At 48.8% G+C, this 24,653-nt stretch overlaps 1 protein-coding gene across 1 annotated transcript in view; it reads left to right on the top strand.

Annotated features, from left to right (window-relative positions):
• Nucleotides 1-24,653, top strand: part of DNAH9 (dynein, axonemal, heavy chain 9) — a 218,965-nt gene that overhangs the window by 42,944 nt on the left and 151,368 nt on the right. Inside the window, exons 25-39 of the mRNA XM_009894355.1 lie at nucleotides 962-1,087; nucleotides 1,776-2,015; nucleotides 2,254-2,414; nucleotides 3,516-3,672; nucleotides 4,520-4,624; nucleotides 7,873-8,030; nucleotides 8,341-8,479; nucleotides 9,736-10,023; nucleotides 10,974-11,184; nucleotides 13,473-13,600; nucleotides 14,087-14,195; nucleotides 14,877-15,024; nucleotides 16,718-16,892; nucleotides 21,760-21,933; nucleotides 22,674-22,881. Coding sequence (XP_009892657.1) covers nucleotides 962-1,087; nucleotides 1,776-2,015; nucleotides 2,254-2,414; nucleotides 3,516-3,672; nucleotides 4,520-4,624; nucleotides 7,873-8,030; nucleotides 8,341-8,479; nucleotides 9,736-10,023; nucleotides 10,974-11,184; nucleotides 13,473-13,600; nucleotides 14,087-14,195; nucleotides 14,877-15,024; nucleotides 16,718-16,892; nucleotides 21,760-21,933; nucleotides 22,674-22,881 — 2,527 coding nt within the window. The remainder of the gene's footprint in view (nucleotides 1-961; nucleotides 1,088-1,775; nucleotides 2,016-2,253; nucleotides 2,415-3,515; nucleotides 3,673-4,519; nucleotides 4,625-7,872; nucleotides 8,031-8,340; nucleotides 8,480-9,735; nucleotides 10,024-10,973; nucleotides 11,185-13,472; nucleotides 13,601-14,086; nucleotides 14,196-14,876; nucleotides 15,025-16,717; nucleotides 16,893-21,759; nucleotides 21,934-22,673; nucleotides 22,882-24,653) is intronic.

Here is a 24,653-nt window from a genome sequence, read left to right as displayed (position 1 = left end):
AGTCTGCTCTCCTGCCCCTTGTGTGGGCATCTGTTACCAAGTCTTTGTAGAGCTTCACTACTCTACCTTTGTGTGTGAGAAAGGCTGGAAGAGGTGATGTGTGATTTAATTCCTCCTTACACCACATCCCCTGGTCTCACTCTGGATAAATCCTCGCTAAGGTGGGCCATTGGTGTCACAGTCCACGGTGGGAGAAAGGGCTGTGGCCTTTTTCTAACTAGGTTTTTTTACTTGTATTTTTCTAAGACGTTTTGAAGTTTAGTCTTAACAGCTTGTTACAAATATCCTTGGTAAGGGAGGAGATGCAGATTGAAAATAAACTAAGCTAATCCATAGTACCTCTGCATGGGTATCTTTTGAAAGAGAAGTTTTTTTTCCTGTTTTCCAAATCTTCCTTGTTTCATAGGATGCGTTAAAGTAAAAAATGTAAGAATCAAACTGCATTCAGCTTATCTGTCCCTATAGTTGCACGTTTCTCCACGGACTGTTATAGGAAGTTAAAGCACGTAATACCAGCTACTGAGCTCCCCAGTGATGGAGGTTGCTGCAGTTAAACTGTCTGCTCAGTGAGAGCTTTGCCTGTCAAATACTAAATTCGGCAGGAATTATGTTCCCAGGTTCGGCAGCAGCTTTCTCCTGCTGCTGGCCAATTGTGCCCAATGAGCAGTTCTGTCATGGCCGGGAGGTGGAATGCGCTGAACCAAATTACTTATCTTGGTGGAGTTCATTTTGGTTTCTCCTATAGCTGGAGTTCAAGACAAATCTGCCTTGTATTCTTGGTGTCTGGAAATAGATGCTGATCCTGCCGTACCAGAATTGGCTAAATCCACCCAGTCTGAAGGAGACTGTGAACCTTGTTTAACTTGAGAGTTGAGGCGCTTGTCCCACTCCCCATCTTCACTAATTACCCAAGGCACTTAAGAAGAGCAAATGCATTACTGTGATTTAATCTCTTCTCCAGGTTGAGGTCTGGCTGAATCACGTACTAGACAGCATGAGGGCTACTGTGAGAGATGAGATGACAGAAGCCGTCGTAGCTTATGAGGAGAAGCCGAGGGAACAGTGGCTCTTTGACTACCCTGCCCAGGTATCTGCCACTGCTCCTCATCTTCGCTCAGGCTGGTATGCGGGAGAGGCAGCTCTTGGCTTCCCCTTCAGTCCTGCCTTTCCCTTCTTTCAGTAATGGCCTCTACCTGTGGAAGGGGACGTCTCTGGCATCTGCTGTGCTGTCCAGTAGAGAGGAAGGATCTGTTGTCCTTTATCTTAGCAATCTCCTGGTGGAGTTTCTGGGCTGAGCTTGGTGCTCTGATTGGGGCTCCAGGGAGGATACGCTCTTGGTTGGGTTACAGAGCTCAGGGGCCTGGGCAGTGCCTGCTGCACCCTGTGGGTCACGGGAAGTCTATACACCCAGAGGAGCGAGAGGTGCAGCAGGAAAACAGGGTGGTGAGGCCTTATGAGAGAAAAGAGCCCCTCAGATGCACCTCTGACAGCCTCGTGGTCTTCAACTCTTCCTCCTCTGCTGTGTCAGATGTGTGAAAGGTGCTGATTAGGTTACTAATAAGCAGCTGCTAAATGTGTCTACCACTGATACGATGTTTTAAATGGATGTCATGGGGCAGATCCCTGTTGTCCTGTCTGCTGTGACTACTTTATGAAAAAAATACTTAATTTCATGTCACGGATACTTCATCCTTGATCTCCCTGTGGATGAGACACTCTTGAATGTAAGGAAGCCCTGGTGTTTTCCCTGATACTGAGCCAGCTTGTTTCCCTAGGTGGCTCTTTCCTGCACCCAGATCTGGTGGACAACCGAGGTTGGGATTGCCTTTGCCAGGGTGGAGGAAGGCTACGAGAATGCGTTGAAGGAATATCACAAGAAACAAGTGACACAGCTGAACACCCTCGTTACCATGCTGATTGGGCAGCTCTCCAAGGGTGACAGGCAGAAAATCATGACCATTTGCACCATTGATGTGCACGCTCGGGACGTGGTGGCAAAGATGATAGCACAGAAGGTTTGTGTTTGCAGCTCAGCGCGGTCCTGTGTTGGGCATAGGAAGAGAGATGGGAGATGGGGAGGTGACATTTCTCGCCACATTGCAGGGAGGTGACTTTCCTCACCACGCCTGCCTTCGCAGTGAGGACCGGTCCATCCCCGATGAAAGCTTCATTGCAGTCACCATTTTGGCACCTGACCTGTGTGTGCCTGGCATCCCTGGGCTTCCCGTGATGGTGCTTGTGGGTGTGTTGCAGGTGGACAATGCCCAGGCGTTCATTTGGCTCTCACAGCTCCGGCACAGATGGTCAGATGAGGAACGACACTGCTTTGCCAACATCTGTGATGCCCAGTTCCTGTACTCCTACGAATACCTTGGCAATACCCCTCGGCTTGTGATCACTCCACTGACAGACAGGTAAGTCCCCGGGAAGCACCATCATAGCTGGGCTTTGCCATGCAGTCAGAGAAAGAGCTGACAACCAAAGATGGACTTAGTATGGACACCCGCATCCCTCTTATTCTTTCTCCGTATGTCAGCAATCCAGTGGCAGAGCTCTCTCACCTGGTTTGTGATTTGATGGTGGTACCCTCTGGGGTATCTGTGCCCCAGATCCTGGGGTGGGATTCAGCTCACAGATTAAGATGCTCACTTGTGGGTGTCTGCCTGTGCAGAAGATGTCCACACTCCACAGAGCTGGGGAGTCTAGAAAGCTGTCATTCCGTCTTGAAGTAGACATTTACCACTTGGTTCAGTTGTCTCATGGAGACATCTAGGATGACTTGAGATGCTCTGTGTTGTCCCACCTGGCTTCCACCTGCCAATCCAGAAGTGTGCAAGTCTTCTGTGGACCCCTTGTTATATCTTTCCACCCTGTGTGACATTTCAGTAGCCGTGAGCATTTTAGGTGGTTCTAGTCACCCATGTTAGTCAGCTGAGCCAATCCCCCATGCGTTACCAGGTTTTGTTGCCAATATTGACTACAGCTCTGTGGTTTATACAGAGAGTGTAGACACCAACATGTGGGCACCTCCCTGGTGTCCATCATCAGCATGATGGGGAAGCTTTGGGGCTTGCTGCAGCATTGACGGGGGTCATTCATAGGGTCTGAGCAGGTTTCTGTTAGTGATGGGGAAGGGGATCCTTTGGGCTGAAGAGCACTAGGAAACAGAAGGAAGGTCTTTGAGAAAAGCTGACCTTTTCTCATACTATGTGGGACGTGCCCAATATCAATGAGCGGTACGAGGATCCAAAGAAAGCACAACCCGGATGTGAGGAGGTTGGGCAGACCCCAGTGGAAGACGAGTATCTTTTGGAGAAAACACAGCTGGACAGAGGTGGTAATTAGCGCCCAAGAGGACTTTCAGCTTAGACATGCACCCTGCTCATGTACAGCTTTTCATCAGAAAGGCTCTAGTGAGCGCGTTGCCCTAGTGCCATTTCTCTGCAGTCCAACAGTGACCTGTTGAACCAAGTCTCAGTCTCTTTCCTTTTCTCCTTCATCCTTTGCTGTGAAAGATGTTACATCACCCTGACCCAGTCGCTGCACCTGACCATGAGCGGAGCACCTGTGGGCCCTGCAGGCACTGGCAAGACGGAGACTACAAAAGATTTGGGGCGAGCTCTGGGCATCATGGTGTACGTGTTTAACTGCTCTGAGCAGATGGACTACAAGGTACTGCTCCCACCTCGACCACCATGCCATCGCATGGGGTTAGGGATGCTCAGGGACAATGAAATCTGAAGGATAAGAGTAACCCAGCTGAGGTCGCTTTGATCCATCACCTCTCCTCAAATCCCTGCTACATTCATTTCTGCTGAGCACCTTTTTCTCCTCCTCCCTTTTCTTCTCTAAGACTTGCACAAGGTTCTTCAGGAGGCAGAGACCCGAGCTGTCTCTCTCTGCCTTTTTATGCCTTTCCCTTCCTTCTGGAGTTAGATTCCACGTGAGATGCTTCAAAAATTTTGGCCTGTTCAGTTGAGACAGAGGCTGTGCTGATACTTCGACCCCGGTCGTTTCTTCTTGGCGTGCTCCTGGGCTGACGGGCCCTGGCATGGCAAAGGGCCTGTCCTGGTTTTCTCAGGATCCTCTCCCAGAATAAAGCCAAAACGTGCTGAACCTTCAGCTGCTGCAGAACGCTGAATCCTTAGGCTGAGCCTTGTTCTCTGCTGCTCTGCTGCTCTGGCATGGTACAGTGATTTTGGTGGCCTTGGATCATATTTTATTCAGATTATGGGCTCTCCCAGGAAGCGGGGCCATCAGTAATTCAGCACAGGTGACCTTTAAATGAAACTAGTGCACAGATATATCGAGAAAGTGCAATTAGCAAATCAAGTGGCAAACTGTGCAGAGCTATAAATATTATAATTGAGTTGTGCCTGCTGTTTCCCTGCACTTTTCTAAATACCCACAATAGACTGTAAATTGCTATAAATAAACAGGCTGGGAAATAAAATCCATTTTTTGCTAGAGTTGATTCCATTTGTGATTTTACTCTTGTATTTTATTTTTTTTTTTCCAGTCTTGTGGGAATATTTACAAAGGCCTTTCCCAGACGGGAGCCTGGGGCTGTTTTGATGAATTTAACAGGATCTCAGTTGAGGTCCTTTCTGTGGTCGCTGTACAGGTAAGTGGAGAAATGCCCGTAAATAAATACAAACAAGGCAGCACCATGCTGCAGCTTATGGAGTGAGGGTAAATATGGAAAGTGCACGTTGCCGGTTTCAGTTCTGTGTGTAGGCAGGTGAGGGATTATATCCCAAGATTAATCACATGAATATCACAGCACTGACAAAATGCAGCAGTGATGTGCTGCAAACATTTTTTTCACTTCTTTCCTTTCCCAGTTACAGCATTTGTGTTGAGGCAATTCCTTATAGCATCTTTTCCCTGATCTGGGGAAAATACGCTGAGGCTCTGCACCTATTCCTCTGGAGGAAGACACTTGTGTCATTAATATGCTGTGTGATAATTGCTGTGTATCGTTTTAGGGAGGAGAGCTGCCTTGAGTTATCGCCTGTAACATTTGTGTATATTCCCTTTAAAGGGGGGGAAGGGTGGTGTTTGGGGCAGATCCATGGCCTGCTGGACTTCCGGGGTTACTTATTGCCTCCAGTCAGGGACAAGTTGTGTGTCATATTCAACAAATAGAAAATTAACTCGGAATGTATTCCTTAATGCGTACCTGTCACCAAGACTGTGCAGTCTTCTTTCCTTCTTTCTCTTTTCACATGGCTGCAGATTTAATTCCGATGTCTGTAATGAGAGCTCTGTGAAGTGGCTTTGGAGGGTATTCCCGGCCGAATGGCATCATTCCTAGGAGGAATGCCTGCGGCCCCGTGGGTGCAGCGGTGCTGCTGAGCGCTGGGGTCAGCTGGGTGACACTTGGTAGGTGGAACCTGCAGCAGATCTGCAGCCCTTGCTTCCGTGCTTGCCTAGGACACCCTGATGGTGCCGGGTTAAAGCCAGGAGAGATCCGCGCAAGCTGTGCCCGGCTACGCATAGGTGTGTTCCCTGTAGAATGTTTTCTCATCTCCTCTGTAGCTTCACCGTTCAGTGCATTTTATTGGTGAGTCCTGTCCTTGGAGAAGGGCTGGAAAGGAGACTGCCCTCCTCATCATGCTACAGCGTCCCCTTCTCTTGTGCTTGTGTATCATCTGGCACTTTGCCTTCTCCTTCCCTTCGTTTTGCTGGCCCACGAGGAGACCTGAAAATAATTTACGCGGGGGAAAGGGTTGCAGAAGGAGAGGTGCTCCGTACCCTGCTCACGCCTGTCCGCGCAGCGGGTGTGGATACCCTCCGGCAGGGGCTGAGAGCTGGGGCAGCGGGATGAGAGCAGGCCCTGCCGCCGCTTCTGGCCCTGGATTTGAAGGAGAGCTGTGTCTGGATATTGTCCAGATCCTAAATTTTACTGGTATCCTCTGAAAATGCCAGGTAAATCCAGCTACCGGCGGAATGTGAGCAGAGGGTGGGTGCTCACCTGCACTGTCCAGACCGAGACAGCTCCAACATGGGCAGAACAGAAAGTTTGGAGCCTTGAGGGACTTCAGCGCTGAAAATTGAGATGCCGAAGTATCTAAGTTCTTCTGGACCCACGTGTGAGCTGAGTGCAGGTTTTAGGATCCCAGGGTCTGACTGAGGTGCTGAATTCTTCCGAGACCCCCTTTTGAGCTTGGTATTGCAGAAAGAAAGATCTAGAGCCCAGAAGTTTCTACACTTTTGTAAATGTTTTGGTCAAAGACGTTATTCTGAACCCCTCCGTGAACTCCTCATTCTTCTCATCTCTCTTTTGCTCGTAATTGGTACCTTATGTGACATCCCAAAGAAGCCCCAGGTGGGTGCAAGAGTTTATGTATCGTTCCCTCTCAATTTCTCTTCCATCAGGTTCTAGTTTAAAGTTGTCATTGAAAAAAGTCTTTGAGGATCTTAAAATAAAAAGGGAAGCTGAACAAAAGAAGCCCAGATATGACTCAGCTGCTAATGATTCCCTGGCTCCTGGCTGGAGCTCGGCATCTGAAGGAAGCAGCACGGCTGTCATTCCATCATCTGTCTCCTGGCTGCTGTTAGGAGTGTAACCATGGCGATGTTTAATTGGCTGTCTTAGTCATGCAGCTAATGTCGATATGGTCCCTTACAGAGAAAAATTCGATTAATTGCTTAAACTTTAAGATGGCAAACAACAGTAAGGTTAGAGTAGTGACTATAGAGAGATTTCTCCCTCGGTGAAGGGCTGTTTGCAAGGAGGTGATCTAGCGTTGGTAAACTTGCTCTCTCTGGAAGGTGAGGAGTGAGAAGAACAAAGCTGCAATTGGGCAAATATAAAAGACAATACAGTATTAGTGAGTGAAGGTGTCAGGGGAAGTCTTCCAACTTCTGCCTTGTGGTTTTGGTTTTAAATGAAGCAGCTGATGTCCCAAAAATCTTTAAAAGCAATATCAAGTGATCAGTTTGCAATTGAGCTGAGGCCAAGTTTACTGGGAAGTGCTGCTCCGTTTCTGGGCCTGGTCCAGGAGCAGAGCAGGCACAGGAGAGCTGTGGGCCGCCAGCGAGAGCGGCGGCGTGCGGGGAGAGGCGACGATGGGTGGAGGGAGTCAGGGGCCCACATTGTGGCAGACTCTTGGGACTGCGTTTGGGTGTTGGCTGTGGTGTGGATGCCCGCACAGCCCTGCATCCCACCTCAGGCATCTGGCCTCCTGCTGGGTTGGGAAGGTGAAAGAGATGACTTAGCTTTTAGTGGTGGTTTTGCTGTGAGATGTGCTGAGAAGTGCCCCACAGGTGATGTCAATACCCAAGGTGAGACGCAGGCAGCTTTGGAGGAGTTTCCTTCTCCTGAGCTGCTCTTCCTCACCCACATCCCTCACTGTCTTAACAGGGCAATGGTGCAAATTGTGCAACTCCTTTACAGTTTGCTGCCCACTCTTTTCAGCTCTCTTTTCTGCTTTGTCAGAGTTTGATTGTGCTGGGAGATTGATATTATCATAGAATCATAGAATGGTTTAGGTTGGAAGGGACCTCGAAGATCATTGAGTTCCAACCCCCTGCCCTGGGCAGGGACACCTCCCACCAGCCCAGGTTGCCCAAGGCCACGTCCAGCCTGACCTTGAACACCTCCAGGGATGGGGCCTCACCAGCCTCTCTGGGCAACCCGGGCCAGTGCCTTACAACCCTCAAAGTAAAAATTTTCTTCCTGATGTTTAATCTAAACCTGCCCTCTACTCCAAACAGTGTATAAAGCTTTATATGATCAGTAAAAAACCCAAACAAAAGCGTGATAAGCCCCCAGTGGTCATGGGGCCAAGTGTGAGGAAGGCAGCGCTGTGGTCTGGTGTGTTTTTCATAACTGAACATGAGTGCTATAACTGTCTTGGTTCCTAGGTGAAGAGTGTGCAGGATGCAATAAGGGAGAAGACGAAATCCTTCAATTTTCTTGGAGAAGACATTAAGTTAGTTCCCTCAGTGGGCATTTTCATCACCATGAACCCCGGCTATGCAGGGCGAACCGAGCTACCTGAGAATTTAAAAGCTCTCTTCAGGTGAGTCCCAGGTCAAGGTCTGTGACCTATATTATAAGACTGGCAGAAGTTGTCTTTTGGAATATCCAGGCTTGACTTCATTTCCTTGGGGAATTCATTTGCACTGGGAGTCGCAGATGGTTTCAGCCTTGTGCAGCGAGCCTGGGAGTGCACAGGCAGCGCACAGGAGCTCTGTCCCTTGCGATGGGAAAGGCAGTGCGTGACCTGGCTCACTGGAGAAGATCTGGAAGATAAAGCTGCAAATCCACTGCCCCTAAGACCTGTGTAAAGAAATACTCGTTTTGCAATCTTTTCTTGCCTGTCTTTTTAGGCCATGCGCAATGGTTGTGCCGGACTTTGAGCTGATCTGTGAAATTATGTTGGTGGCCGAGGGCTTCATCGAGGCCCGGGTGTTAGCCAAGAAGTTCATTACTCTGTACCAACTCTGCAAAGAGCTCCTGTCCAAGCAGGTGAGCCCGATTCTGTGGTTGGGTGGTACAGTGAAGCCTGTTGATCTCCAAAATCAGCAGGACCATGGCACTCTGCCACTCACCTCCATGGCTAAAGCTTCACAGCTTTTATTTAATGTCTGCATTTGCGCTAGCTGCTGGCAGAAGAGAAGATTTGTGATCATCAGAGCAATGAAATTTGTGAACTGCTTTATTGGAGGATCTGCAGGGACAAAAGCACTTGACCAGCCGCACTAGTGGGAGAGATTTTTCAATGGGCTTAAATGACACCACGTCTGGGGTAGTATTCAGTGACCCTTTGCTTTTCAGTCTCTTAGTTCCTATTGAGTCTCCTGCCTGCAAGGGGCTTATGATGCCTGTCCTTCTCCGAGTGCCACCTAACAGTCCCCTGTCGTGTCAGGCGTTGATCAAGTAGAGTCACTTCCAGTGTGAAGCTCTAATTAATCATATTTTTCCTTGTTATCATTTGCCTAGATCAAAGCTGGGCTCAGAGAAGAGTGGTATCAGGACTCCAGATGGAAAAACTGATCTTGGCTGTGCCAGCATAAGTCTGGGTGGGAGATGCCTTGTGACAGGAACTTTGTGCTGTGTCTTGGAGGCCTTGCTGGAAGCCATGGCCTCCCACACAAAGCAGTCAGCTGTCGAACTGTGCTCTGGAGGCTGTTGCCAGAGTAGAAATATAAAGACTTGTTTGTTGGCTTGAGAGTTCCTCTCATGCTTTTTTGTGGTTCTTTTTCAGCTATGTCTTTATTGGCCTCTGCTTGGTGGAGTGCCTCTGAGACCAAATGTGCCTGGTAACCTTATGATGGGCAGAATGGAGAAACTTGAGTATCTGGGGCCTCATAATGGACTAAGAAACCTTTCACCTTGGTAGCTTCTGCAGATCCGGGGGTCTGGCTGCCCTTGCTTTAGCTGCTTTATGATTTAGATGAAACAAATTGCTTAGGTCTCTGGAGTGCAAGTCCTCCTGCTGTCTTACTGCCAACTCTGAGCCCACGTGATGGTGTGAACAGCTGAATTATTTCACTCTTTAATACTGTCCCTGGCGGGAATCTCACCTACTGAAGTGGAAATCAGGTAACTCAGGCTGGTGGAAGTCTGTGGCCAAAATGCAAATAACAGATTTGGGTGTATTTCCATTGCTGACGTGTCTGACAGTTTGGAGCTGCAAGTTCTTACCCCTGCATGGTGATGTACAGTCTAAGCATAAACTCATCCCTCCTTTTATTTTTGTTTTTTAATTTTTCCCGATGTAGGATCACTATGACTGGGGCTTGCGTGCAATCAAGTCCGTGTTAGTTGTTGCCGGCTCCCTCAAACGAGATGACCCAGAGCGGCCTGAAGACCAGGTTCTAATGCGCTCACTTCGTGACTTTAACATCCCCAAGATTGTGACCGATGATGTGCCAGTGTTTATGGGGCTGATTGGGGATCTTTTCCCTGCGCTGGATGTGCCTCGGAAGCGTGACCTGAATTTTGAGTCGTTTGTGAGGCAGGCTGTGCTGGACCTCCGGCTGCAGGCTGAGGACAACTTTGTGCTCAAAGTAAGACCAAGTGATCTTTTGCTGTACCTACACCACCATCAAATCGTTTGGGTTTTCTCAACCATCTTTATTTCTACAAAGAGGGCTCTGCATGACATTTCCGTTGCAGGCAGACCTTGATGGACAGCAGAACCAGCTACGCTGGGTTTGATGTGGTTGCACCTGCCCATAAAGCCAGCACTGGCTCAGCCCTGGAGTTTACAGAGGGGCTGACTCTTGTAGGCTTATGAAAGTGGGGCCTGTGGAGAGCAGAGCCTCTTCAGCTGATTCAGATATGAATAGTGCTGGGGGTTTGTCTGCAGGCTGAGGGTTTCACCCATCATGATTAGAGTGGATAGACTGAACTCGAGCTCAAATCTGTTTGTGTCTCTGGGTCACGTAGAATCACAGACTGGTCAGGGTTGGCAGGGCCCTCTGGAGCTCCCCCAGTCCCACCCCCCGCCAGAGCAGGGGCACCTCCAGCAGTGGCACAGGACGGCGTCCAGGCGGGTTTGGGATGGCTCCAGAGGGGGAGACTCCCCCACCTCTCTGGGCAGCCTGTGCCACTGCTCTGCCGCCCTCACAGCAGAGAAGTCCCTCCTCAGGTTGAGATGGAACTTCTATGGTCATGTTTGTGCCCGTTCCCTCTTGTCCTGTCACTGAGCACCACTGAAAACAGACTGTTCCCATCTACCTGGCTATAAATCCCTTTAAGGATTTATAAGCATTGATGAGATCCCCCCTCAATCTTCTTTTCTCCAGACTAAAGAGACTCAGGTGCCTCAGCGTTTCCTCATCAGAAAGATGCTCCAGTTCCCTCCTCATCTTTGTAGCCCTTTGCTGGACCCTCTCCAGCAGTTCCCTGCCCTTCTGGAACATCTTTCTAAAGAAGAGGCCCAATGGGAGCGATTTTGTAGATCTGAACTTCAGTTTGGCATCTTTGTCTAAAATTTGGGAGTGTTTTTTCTCAGGTGGTGCAGCTGGAGGAGCTGCTGACGGTCCGGCACTCTGTCTTCGTGGTGGGTAACGCAGGCACGGGCAAGTCGCAGGTGATGAGATCCTTGAACAAGACTTACCAGATAATGAAGCGACGTCCTGTCTGGACAGACCTCAACCCCAAGGCAGTCACCAACGATGAGCTTTTTGGCATCATTAACCCAGCAACAAGAGAATGGAAAGATGGTAAATGTCTTTTCATGACTGGATCTGCAGATAAAGAAGGATATTTTTAAAGAACTTCCCGAGCAGCAGCAGGGTGACCGGTTCTTTGTATGCATGTCTGAAAGCCCCAGTGCTTCTCTGCTGCCCACAGCCACAGGAGAGTTTGTTGTGGAAAGGATACATAGGATGTTTTCACTTTCTGATCTTCAAATGGGAATTATAGCATAAACCTGCTTTATCCTGTTGCCGTGACAATAATTACCATGTCCATCAATCCCAACACTTACCAGTTCCTAAATGGGGCAGGCAGTTTTTCGGAGTTGGGTGGATCGGTGAGGGAAGAGTGTTCCCTCCTGCCCTATGGTGTGCACTGGGGCCCCCGAAAGGTGCCACCCCCAGTTTTCCATAGCTGGTAGCACACACGCAGCAGCCTTAAAGTAGTGTTTTTCACTTACTTAACATTGTGGCCCAGTCTCCGTAGTACACCAGCATTTGCCAGTCTGTCGATCCCAATTGCTCCTGAGGAAAATAAGATAAGCATTTAAAACTTGCTGAAAGATTACAGAAATCTGGAGTTTGGTTGTGACTAATACGTAAAGGCAGCTTTGATTTACGTGTGTGGCTGGTTTGGGAGGTGTGGGGGAGGTAAGGGAAGACGTTGCCATAAATCATCCTCGGCCAGAAGTCCGCCAGGAGATGAGCTGCCACCCGCCTCCCCTGGCTCCCACCACGGACCCCTCCTTGACCCCCTGCTTTGCTCCAGTTCCAGCGTTAACTTCTTTTTAATTGTAATTAGGGACCCTAAATCAAAGTGACAGAGAGAAGTGTGTGATACAGCCTGAACTCTGCACACTGGTGCAGCAGTGACTGCAGACCAAGGACCGTGGGTGGCACTGAACAGCAGGAGGGACGTTTTCCAGGTGGCTGCCCAGTGGTTTCTAGCCTGTAACGTTTCAGAGGAGCTTACGGGACACCTCCCTGAGGTTTCAAGGCAGATATTTTCTGCACTAACCATTCCTGAAAATTTTGTTTCTTGTCAAAGACTGGCAAGGCAATCTTCGCCAAAGCCTAACAGGAGCTGATGTGTCCCCTTACGGATCAGCCCCTTCTTTTCCTCTGCCCATTTTCGTCCTGTCACTTCTTTCATCATCAGGACCTGAAAAGGTTACATGTTAGGTGGTAAAAGGTCCCACAAGGGAATCCTAGATGTGTTGGTTGACGAACCAAACCCTTCTTTTAAATCCCAAGACCGCTCTGTGGTGTGGATGCCCAAGGTTAGGACAGAGGCACTTTTCTCTCCACCGCTGTCACGGTGGGTATGAGGGGAGCATTGATACTCTGAGACAGGAGCGATTTCTGACACTAATGATCTTGGAGCAGTTTCCAAGGCATGTGTCCAACATGTGAGGAACTGAGGCGAGGCAGAGCCAGCGCAGTGTTATTTTTTTTGACCCAATCTCAGAACTGGATGCCTGTTTCAGGTGAGCTGTTCTGCACTTGCTGTGCACGAGCTTTGTCTTCAGTCATGTAATGCCACTGGCTCTTCCTGACCTGGATCACAAAGAAATAGCTTGTCCTGGAGAAGGAAAAAGTGCGCTCATCACAGTTCACCAGAAGAGAGGCTTTTTTTTTTTTTACTGTTTGCCTGATGTTTTTTCATGAAGACCAGCGTCTCCCTAGGTATTTGCACGTGTCGAGGAGAGCGATAGTTTTGTGGAGTTTTCATTTGCTCTGCAGTACTGCTCTATTCCCAGCCTTCTTGCTCTTCTTAACATTCATTATTTACTCCCCTCGAGACACTGTATCCTCTCTGTCTCCTTGATTTTACTGACATTTTGTTCTGTCATTCAGTGTCAGTCTGTGCTTGTTCTCCCCTCAATCTCACTAAAGCCATGACCCAGTGTTTAATGCATCTTGATTTCCCTCATATACTTCGAGCCACAAAAAAACATTTAGAAGAATTTCCAAGGCATATTCAGATGGTTTTCTCTGCTTTGTGGAACTCGTGCCTTCTTTTGCCCCTGAGTATCTGCTCTTCGCTTTTCTTATCCCTTATGATTCTCTGTGGGAATGAAACTTGTGTGTAGGTCTGCAGTCATTTTCAGTGGTGGTAACTGATAATGTTCTTTTTCTTCAAATCAGACTAGACTCATATCGTGATATAGTAATATTTATGTTCATAAGAATAAAGATTTGAATGCCTAAGAGGAAAGCATTAATTAGGATAACTTTTAGTAAGTTGCTGAAGAAAATTCTTAGAGCAGGTGGCAACTTCAGTGTTCATCAACATATTCCTGTCACCCTCCCAGGACTGTTTTCATCAATCATGCGAGAGTTAGCCAACATCACCCATGATGGTCCCAAGTGGATGGTACTAGATGGAGATATTGATCCGATGTGGATTGAGTCGCTTAATACTGTGATGGATGATAATAAGGTAATGAATAGAAGTTAAAGGAGCAGGTATTCTTTGACTGCACAGCATGGTTCAGCCTTGGAGAAATGCAGATGCTGAAATAACACCTCCTAGAATAATGCAATTGTGGTTTTTCAGATATACCAAACAATATTGCATAAAGAAAATGGTGCATAAGGGAAATAGCTCACAGCGTGTTTTCATTGGAATTTCCCTTTCGTGGAGAGCTGGGCTCGTTAGTAACCGCAGATGTCCTGATCATAACTTCAGGCCCTTTAAAAATAGCATGGGGCCATAATCCTATGCCTTTTCCTCACCCTAAGGGAGTACTGCTCGTTCTGGGTCTTGGAGGAGGGAGAGATCATTCTACTACCTGCTAAAAATCAGCTGCTTTGCCTCAGGGAACTGGGCTGACAGCAACCAAGCTTTTTAGTGCAAAGTGTTGAACTCTTTTCATTCCTGTTCCTGGGGAAGACATTAATCTGTCTGTCTGTCTGCCGCCTGCAGGTGCTGACCCTGGCAAGCAATGAGAGAATTCCTCTGAACCCAACGATGCGGCTGGTCTTTGAGATCAGCCACCTGCGCACAGCCACCCCAGCCACTGTGTCCAGAGCGGGTGAGTCCTGGCCTGAGCTTCATGCTGGGATTTTGCATGGGCCAGGTAGGATCTAGTGCCATTAACCAGCCTTTGGTTGGCCAACTTGGTTCCTCTTGAAAGTACCCACCCTGGGATCACAGCGGCCTTTGATGGACAGGGTAGGTTCCTCACACACATAGACAAACTGTGGATCCTGATGCCAAATCCATGTATGGACCTGTCATCGTCTTGGAGATTTGCCCAGAGCTCTCTGACTGTTGATGGATGATCATGGCTTCAGCATTGCTGAGAGAGTGCTCCTGTTGTGCAAAGCCCTGTATGGACTTGATGAGGAGAGGGACAGTCCCTATCCCAAAGAGCTCCTGATCTTCTGGAGAAGTGCACGGAGAAGGGAATGAAGGCATCCCCTAGTTTTATACATGGCAAAATGGGGCCCACAGCAATAACGTGACTCAGGCCAGACCATATTCTGAATTTGGGGCAGCACCGTGAAAGGTGTTCTGGTTTCCTGAGTTAAGTCCCTTCCCTGTTAATGTTTGTACTCCGCAGTGGGGCAGGAGGAGGGGGTAGGTAATGGGGCACCCGGGTGTATTTGACAGAGTTTTAGTTGTGTGTAAGTAGCTGAGAAATTCTGCTGGGGGAAAGGAATAGTCTCTGCTGTGTCCTTACTATATGTTGTCTCTTATCCTGGGTCTAAAGGGATCCTGTACATCAACCCGTCGGATCTGGGCTGGAATCCCCCAGTGAGCAGCTGGATTGACAGACGAGAGATCCAGTCTGAAAGAGCCAACCTGACCATTTTGTTTGATAAGTACCTGCCAATTTGCCTGGACACCCTCAGAACAAGGTACCATCTGAAGAGTGTTTGTATCTGCGCTGGCGAGAGCAGGGGGACACTCGCCACTTTCCAGACCAGCTGTGCTGTGCTGGTGTTGTGCTGGACGTGGCATGGGCGGCTGGTTTCCTCCTTCCCCCTGACAGCCCTGAGCATCATTGGCTTAAGCTCAGAGAAACGGTGGGGCAGGTGATATTCCTGCCCATCCTTAGTTGGCCAGCTCTGGTTTTCATCCGATTGTGATTTGATTGTTTGTGTACTTCTTGTACCAGTTCTGTATCTCTTGGAAAGTAAATCCAGGAGATCCTAAAGAGAAAGCTTTTCAACCTCCTGATGTGTCAGGCTGGACCTGAGTCCACCCCACAAGTTATTTTTCAGTAGAGCAGATTTCGGACCACTGCTGAAGGAGGGGTTTCAGTATGCAGCACGGAAGGTGGAGAGGGTAGATCCTCTTTTTTCCTCTCCCTGCTTATTTTTCTGACCCTCAGTGATGAGAAAGAAGTTGGTGTTTGTGGGAGAGGGTGGGATTACTTTGTTCTCGCTTGAATTTCTTTCCTGATGCTTTCCTGTTCAAATGTTTCCATTTGAACAAAATGAAGTCGGTCTGTGTGGACATCCAACCTGGGCATGTTTCATGGTTGGACACCAATCCAACGAACATGAAGAACTTGGATATTTTGAAGGGCCTTGGTGCTTCTTGGCTTGAGTTATCTTCAAAGCCCACAGAGAAGCAATGTGGTTCTTGCTTATCGCTGTGGGAGATGGATCTCTTACTCATACTGTGGTGAGGACTGGCCAAAGTAGAATCCCAGCAAACATGAGTAAGGGAGCTTCTCCCCTCCTTGGCTTGCTTCCTATAGTTCATAGTTACTATAGTTCCTATAGTTTCTATAGTTCCTATAGTTTCCATAGTTCCTATAGTTTCCTTCATTTAAAATAAAGCTAAAAGTATAAAAAGGTAAATCAGCATACAATTAAGCATGTGAGTTGTCAGCCGCAATGGGGATGTGTCAGAAGGGGCTGAAGTAGTGAAAGCAGTGGTCTTTGGAAGTAGGAGTTAGGCATCTTACTAGGGAGCTGCTCCCTGGGGGACCAAGCTGGTTACAGCTGTTGGCAGCAAAGTCCATTGGACATTTCCCACTGTATTTGCCGAACATTGTGTCAGACCGTGAAATCCACAGGATTAGCTACAGGCAGCCCTGAGCAGAGTATTTTGGTAGCTTGCTTAATTCAAAAATTGTAGAACCAACCTTTCAAATAGCTATAATTACTTTACGGAGGGCTTCAGTGCTGCTACAATATTAGTTTGGAATTCTGTAAGTGTAGCTTAAATGAATGTAAAACGGCAAGATGAAAGGGCTTATTTTATTACTCCTCTATTTGACCGCTTTTGAACTCATCGTGTTCACAGGAAATCATTGCCTTTAGCAAGTCTTCCATTTTACTTCTTTCAAGAGGATCAAAGTTTTAAAATGCTTGAAACTTCTGATTACTGTTATTACTTGTATATGTGCCAGTGCCAGCAGGTTCGAGGGAGAGAATGGGTGTTTTCTTTATTGCTGTACCCGGGAATAAGACACGCACTGCTGACAGGTAGAATGCTAATATTCCGAAAAAGCATTTCTAGGCTTGTCTTCCTGGGTTGTGAGCGACTGTGTTGCTGGACCCAGTTTTATTTCCTGTGCTTTCAATTCCCATCCCTTAGATTTAAGAAGATTATTCCCATTCCTGAGCAGAGTATGGTTCAGATGTTGTGCTACCTCCTCGAATGCCTCCTGACAGAGGAGAACACGCCGCCCGACTGTCCCAAGGAGCTTTATGAACTTTACTTTGTCTTTGCTGCCGTCTGGGCTTTTGGTGGATCGATGTTTCAAGACCAGGTAAGAAGGAAGATGCTGCTTCAGCATCTTTTGTTCAGCATCTCTTTTTTTTTTTTTTCTTGGTTTTTTTTTTTTTTTAATACTTTCCAAAACATAGCACTCTATCATTAATGCAGTTTTCCCGGGGCTCTCGTATAAGTGATAGTAAACTAGAAACCTGAATGCAACAATTCCTTTAGTGAAAGACCTCGTTATCCAGGGTGTAACACCAGAGGAGAGTGGTTGAGGGGTCAAGTGATTAAGGCAGAGGGATGTTTGCTTATGCAGGCATGTTTCACTGGGGAGAAACGTGAGGTTAATTTGTAGAGGCCTGTGGATGTGCATAATGTGATCAAATTAAGACTGACTTATCGGGTAAATACATCAGTGGAGCAATCTTCCAGCCATTTACTATGCAGGTAGACCCACACTAGCAGGTGCTTTGTCACCAACTGGCTTTTATTGAACATACATAGGTGGATGTCACGAGCTGACTGTCCTCAGTTCCTGACAGAAGTACATAAGAAAGAGGGGTGGGTGATCAGCAGGGCAGGATGGGCTTTGGGGATTATGTGTTTCCACTGGAGTGGAAGTAGGCAGTGGCTCTGCTCTTGAAATACTCTTTGCTGGGAGCGTGCTGTCGAGGTTGACGGTTGTAGGCACTCGGCTGAACTCGCCTCTGGGCAGCCAGCTGTTGGGTGGTCTCTGGCACGAGCTGCTGGGCTCAGTCAAGCTGTCGGTGGATGGATGTCCGCAGCCAAGACTGTAGTGCTGGAGGGCACAATCTAGAGATTAAGATCTTCTTGGGCTGGGAGGATTAATCAGACCATGGTTCACTAGTGGTGTCTCTGACATTCAAAGTACACTCATGTCTGAGAGGCAGAGGAGGACAGGGCACTACTCTCCATGCTGCTTCTCACAGTATATCTGTCCTATGGATTAATTGCAGCTGTCATCCTCTGAATCCACCAGCTTGCATTAGACAAGGTGGGTGTGATCTTTTGCATGGTGATACTATTATAAGACAAGGTCAGCATTTGATACTGCACGTTTTCAGCCCCCTTTCAGGTCTAGGCCCTTGAAACAAGGGATAAGCGAAGACATTCCAGCTGGGCTGAAACACAGCTGCTTAGGTGGGAGCTGCAGCACGTGAACAACAGGGATCGTGGGAAGGGTCTTCTCCAGACTAGCCTGGGGGAAGCACAGTTGTGCTGCCTCCAACTGTCTCTCCCCGATTTCTTATGCACAGGGGATGAGAAATGAACGTTTCCTTTCGCCCCAGTTCTGCCCCATTTCCTGGCCACATGGCTCAGCTCGGCACAGCGGGGCTGTCTCTTGATTTCCAAGTAATTGGAAAAGCTGCTGCTGTTTTACAACTTCCAACTGTTAACAGTAATAATGGACAAGAAGACAGCAGGCCGTGTGTCAGAGCCCTGCTGCCAGCGCTGCTGGTGTTGGGGCCACTCTTGGCTCCGTTCCATGGTTTCGTGCCCATGCTTGCGGGGCGGCTTCCCACCCTCTGTTGGCATTGCTGTTCCCAGATTGATGGCTGTGCAAGCTGGACATTTTTAACATGATTGGTTCAGAGGCAGGCAGGAGAAACCCGAGGCACTTGTAGAGAGGTCTAAGAGCATGTGTGGCACCTAAAGGCCTAGATTTTGAGTACCAGGTTTTCAGCAAGTGGCACAAGGAGCAATGTGAGTAGCTGCAAAGCGTGGTTCTGGAAGTACATTTGGCATCTGCTGGAGCTGCTCACTCTGGTTCTGCCCAGTCTCTGCTGGGAACCTGTTGGGTGGTTGCATCTCCTGGTCAGAGGGTACCTCATCCTCAGGTCTAAAGTATGTCATCCTGATCTGTGGGTCTGCCCAGTGACAGGGCAGTGCTGTCGAGGGCTTAGAGATCTCTATCTGGTCTCTAGTGGGCTTGTGTCAAGCTCTGCCTGGTCTGGAGTATGTGGGAGGTCTCTCCGCAGACCTGACACTGGAGGGGGTGGACCCAGCTCGGGTGGAGGCACTGCGGTTCTCGGAGGCTGCTCGAGTGCTCTCTGGGGTCTCTTTGTATTTTTTCCATGTGCCTCAATTCTAGACCGACAACGTCTGCTGGGCTCTTCACGTTTGCTTCGTGCCAAGGAGCAGATGTTTCAGAAAGTGATAAAAAGCACAGCTCAAGCTCCGCTTGGTGCTGATCTGGTGCCATCATACCTCACGGCCGTTGAATGGCCTGTGCGAGACTAGTTTTCTTGGTCTTTGTGGAGGACTTTACTTTCCATTTTCTATGTGCCAGCTGGGAAATACTCAGCCTTGGTGTTGTCAGTGCAGGATGACTTAAAAAACCCAAACACGACACAGCCTGGGAAGCGCTGCTTGTCCTCGCTTCAGCGGTACAAGCTGCTGTCTAATTACAGGAGCTTATAGCTCCTCGAGCAAGTGGGCTGGAGTGCGGTCTCATGGCAGACAGACTCTGCGTTCCCTGCACAGTAGCAGAGTCTCGGCTGTCTTGCTGCCTGCCTGGCTCCCCAGGGAGCAGGGGCCGTGGCGCAGCACGCTTTTGCTGGGCTGCTGGGCGGGATGCAGGAAGAACCGGGCGGGCACAGCATCCCTCTGGGAGATTTGACTTTGAGACTGGACTGTGCGTTGCTGCTTGTGCTGCTTTGTAAATGTCAGAGCTGAGAGTGCGAGGATACAGCAGTCCGAGCGAGGGGAAGCCTGATGAAAAATGATCCAATATAAAATCTGTTTATTGCTCTCCATTGAAGGTGCCCTTCGCGCTGACCTTTTGCTGCCGAAATGTCAGGAGAAACAGTCTGGAAGGCTTCCCACTACTCTGCAATTGTTGGTGGGTAGCGGGGCCCCTGTATAAAAACAGATGATAGATTTGCCATTTCCAGGCTCTGAAATTAGCGGAAATCCATATGGGGTTTTTATTAAGGCAGCAGTTTGAGTTCGACACCATTCAGGCAATAGAGCTAGGGCTGGAGCTCCACTTAACTGCTCGGTTCGGGGGGGCGGGCAGCCCATCGCAATGCAGCTGCAGGCGGTTTGCCTGCGCAGGGGTAAGGGCACCCTTCTGAGAAAGCTTTTAGCAGTGATGCACATCCCTCTCCGCTGCAGGCTACTCTGCTGCCGGCACCGAGGAGTTATAGCAACAGGAGAATGGAGAATTACAGTTATTCCGCCTCTCTGAATAGCACGAGACTGCAAAATCGTGGATACTAATAATGTGTTTTTCAAATCCTCTGGTCTTTTGATGGATGGTGGCTCAGGAGACTTTACAGAGGACGCTTATTTCAGTTCAGCTTCAAACCCGGCTTTCCTGATGGAGCCTTGGCAGTTGGTGGGCAATGTGTTGCCGGTCCCACCTGGGCTTCTGGCCTGGGAAAGCACATCAAATGGCGACGAGGAGGAGAGACCTGCAGAAGCCTCAGGAAGAAACAGTGCTGTTAAGACTGGCTAAATTATGCATCTGGTATTTCACAGATATCTTTTTAACAGCACTTTTCCCCTCCCTCCCCCACCCGCTTCTCCCCAGGGCAGAAGGCTGTAGTCCCCATTGTCTGTGCGGGAAGACGTTCAGGCAGAGTGACTGTCCCAATGTCGTGACTGGCCCAATGTCGTACAGGAGAACTGGGACTAAGGGGAAGGGGACTAAGCACATTTTACAAGTCCTGACCCAGTATCTAAAGCAAAACTGTCACCCCAGCTCCTGAAAAAATTCAGATGCTCCAAAATCGCCATGCACAGAAAGTGTAATGGGGAAGGACAAGAACGCGGGTGCTTCCAGGGCGCTGTGGGTGTGCAGAAACACAGTAGAGCCAAAGGAGCACAGTGACAGCGTCATAGAGTCGTTTAGGTTGGAAAAGACCCTTAAGATCGTTGAGTCCAACTGTTAACCCAACACTGCCAACTCCACCACTAACCCATATCCCTCAGCACCACATCTACAGGACTTTTAAACACCTCCAGGGATAGTGACTCTACCACTTCTCTGGGCAGTCTGTTCCAATGTTTGATAACCCTTCTGTGAAGAAATTTTTCTTAATATCCAATCTAAACCTCCCCTGGTGCAACTTGAGGCTGTTTCCTGGAGAAGAGACCGATCCCCCCTCGCTACACCCTCCTTTCAGGGAGCTGTAGAGAGCGAGAATGTCTCCCATCAGCCTCCTCTTCTCCAGGCTGAACACCCCCGGGTCTCTCAGGTGCTCCTCATCAGATGTGTGCTCCAGACCCCTCACCAGCTCCATTGCCCTTCTCTGGACACGCTCCAGCACCTCTGTGTCTGTCTTGTCATGAGGGGCCCAAAACTGAACACAGCACTTGAGGTGGGGCCTCACCAGTGCTGAGAACAGGGGGATGATCACCGCTCCAGCCTTGCTAGGTCCCTCTCTGGTGCTTTGGTACACCGGTGTCTGCCATCCTGCTTCTCCAAAACATTGTGGCTTGAAAAGAGGCCAGAAGACAACAACTAATAGAGTGGTGTGATTTATGAGGAAAGGCTTTAGTATGCATCCTTTGACTAACCATGACCACAGATGTAGACGGATGTTGTGTCCTTGTCTGTAGGAAGAAGTAGGCACCAAGAATCAATCAAGCAGTCTGTTTAGTCATAGGCACGTATTTCTCTTTTTCAAATTGATCCATCTATCTAATCTCAGACACACCGAGAGTGATCAACACAGAGGATGAATTATTTAGGTGAATAAATAGGAGTGATGAGAAGAAATGAAAAAAATGAAAAATTAGGCTTAATAATAGGAAAAAGGATAAGATCATTATGCTGTGGAATGTATTTTAAGGACCAATCCCACTCTGGTGGACTGGGACAGACAACGTTCTCCATCACCAATGAATTTCTCCAGATGAGCTTATTTTCTCCCCTTTTTGCCTTGCAGCTTGTGGACTACAGAATGGAGTTCAGCAAGTGGTGGGTGGCAGAATTCAAGACCATCAAGTTTCCCTCTCAGGGCACAGTCTTTGACTTCTACATCGATCCAGAAACGAAGAAGTTTGAGCCTTGGTCTAAACTTATTCCCCAGTTTGAATTTGATCCGGAAATGCCATTACAGGTATGTGAACCTTTCTTGCTCTTTGTCTGGGAAGAGTACATGCACTTTAGTGACTGTACGCAGGCAGCTCAATGAAGTCTCATTAAAGGTCAAGCACTTTATAATAAGGATGATGTTTTTCATGAGGTACAACTAAATTACCATCTTTCTTTACTGTGCTTTGGCTGCGAAGACACATCTTCCATCCAGCTTCCAAGTACGAGTGACATACACAAGGGACAGGCTCGGAACCCCCCGGTGACCCAGGAGCTGCCCAGGCTGCAGGCTGGGGGAGTGTTTGGCCTGCAGAGAGAAGGTTGCGTAAGAGTGTAGTGACAAAGCCCCCGAGACACCGTGTCGTCATTCTGTGTGGCTGAAAATAGAGATGTTTTTACGATTTGGACAAAAAAAATGAAGAGTTTCTGCAGGTAGCGAATTGCATTTGCCAGTTATGCTTTTCTTTCCTTTTAGAAGTGCCACAGTGAGCAGATGACTTGTAAAAATTGCTACTGCTTTAGCAAAATGTGTGTTTGTGGGGAGATACAGATGCTGCTCCCAGCATCCAGCTGTCAAGGTTTCGTCTGTACAGACAGTTTGATTTTAACGGTTGGCAGCAGCGTATCGTTCCCTTCCTAGTGCAATCGAGAAACTGAGGTCACCTCACTCATTCCTGGCTCTGCCAATTTTACTTCTCCCCGGAACATGGCTGTGGGGCTGTGGCAGGGATGGGGACACTTACCTGCTCCTTCTGCCCCTCTCAGGCTTGCCTGGTGCCCACCGCTGAGACGGTCCGTGTGCGGTACTTCATGGACAGGCTCCTGGAGCGCCAGCGCCCAGTGATGCTGGTGGGCAATGCCGGCACGGGGAAGTCTGTGCTGGTGGGGGACAAGCTTTCATCACTGGACACGGACGCGTATGTGGTGAAGAAGGTCCCATTTAACTACTACACCACCTCTGCCATGCTGCAAGGTAAGGCAGCGCCTGAGCTATGGGGCTTCTCTCTGGCAGGTTTCCGAATTCCTGGGGTATCTGTTGGGGTTTGGAGTGGGGTGTATAATAGGGCGCTTGAGGGAAGACTCATGGGCAAGATGCCCGTGTTGTTTGTGGGCTCTGTACTGACACCCGATGACTCTTAAATCCCACTGTGAAACTCTCAGGTCAGCAGACCCCTGGTTTCGGGGAAGATGACATTTTCCAACCTGAGGGTTTGAATTCTGGTGGGGGATCTGGAGCACACGTCTGATGAGGATCAACTGAGGGACCTGGGGTTGTTCAGCCTGGAGAAGAGGAGGCTGAAGGGAGACCCTATCGCTCTCTGCAGCTACCTGAAAGGAGGTTGTAGAGAGGTGGGGACTGACCTCTTCTCCCTGGTGACAAGTGCTAGGACGAGAGTAAGTTGGTTCAAGCTATGCCAGGCGAGGTTTAGATTGGATATGAGGAAAAATTTTTTCACTGAAAGGGTTATTAAACATTGGAACAGGCTGCTGAGGGTGGGGGTGGATTTGCCATCCCTGGAGGTGTTTGAAAAAAGGGTACACGTGGTACTTGGGGACATGGTTTAGAGGTGGTTTTGTCAGGTTAGGGTAATGGTTGGACTTGACCTTCAAGGTCCCTTCCAACCTCAGCAATTCTATGATTCTATGAATTCTGAACGCCATGACTCTGGTTCAGAGCTGTGCCGGAGCACACGCTTAAATCTGCTGCTGTTCTGGGCAGCGCACAGCTCGTACTTGAATTGAGGTGTGTCTTTAATATGCTCAAATTTAAGCCCAAGCTGAATAGGATGGGTTTCTTGGATAGGATCCAAACTGTCCTCAGGGTGCAATGACGGGAATTGCATCCCAATTAGCAGCGAGGATGCTGCTAACGGACCTGTGCAGGCTGTAAGCCAGGGCTGCTGGTTCCGGTGCTGTCCTCCATGTCCTGTCGCAGCCCGACGTGCTCCCAGGGAGTGGGTCCCACACTCCCCCTCCCCAGAGGGCACAGGGCTTGCTGACCCTGCAGGGCTCAGAGCCCCAGGGAGTTGCTGGCCCTGGGGAAGCCCATAAGAATATCGCTAATGAGGATTTTAGTGTATCAGTGAAAAATGAAGTTTGAGACCAAGATAAGGTCAGTTTTGCGGTGTAGTCCTTTCAGAGATGAAGAGAAAGGAGGGAATTCTTAAAAAGTGGCTCATTTTGGAATGGTGTTTTCACTTTGAGTTGACCTAAAGAGAGATAAATAACTTTTTACGTGTATTTGTTAACCAGGATTGAAACAACCTGCTTTGTTTTGAGTTGAATAACAGATGTGGGTCTTCATAAAACAAAATGCTTCCTTTATGTAGCTCGGTTTGACCCAGATGTCCTGAAATCCTTTTACTCCCCCAGCCCTATATGGGACCACCATCTCTGAAGCATTGGTGACACCATGGATTAAACCTTCACCCTCTGGGTTGTTTCTGGCCACACGGTGCTGGGTGAGGACATGCTTGCAGCCCACACCGGCGCTGGAGGCAGTGAGCGTCTGGGGCTTTGTCCCATGGCAAACATTTTGAGAGAGGTGTTGGGGCTTAAAATTGCACCATGGGATCGATCTGCTGGTAGAGAGGTGACAGCGGAGGCTCAGCCCACACTGCGTAACCTTGGGCCGCGATGTGGGGCCGACCGTGGAGCTTTCTGGGGCAGGTTTGTGGAGTTTCTGTGCCTGCCAGTGCCCGGGCTCACCTGCCCGCCTGCCCCCGCCCACCCCCAGAACGCAAA

This window comes from Charadrius vociferus, unplaced genomic scaffold (assembly GCF_000708025.1).
Source record: "Charadrius vociferus isolate BGI_N301 unplaced genomic scaffold, ASM70802v2 scaffold121, whole genome shotgun sequence".
Classification (NCBI taxonomy): Eukaryota; Metazoa; Chordata; class Aves; order Charadriiformes; family Charadriidae; genus Charadrius; species Charadrius vociferus.
This window is presented reverse-complemented; position numbering and strand designations above follow the sequence as displayed.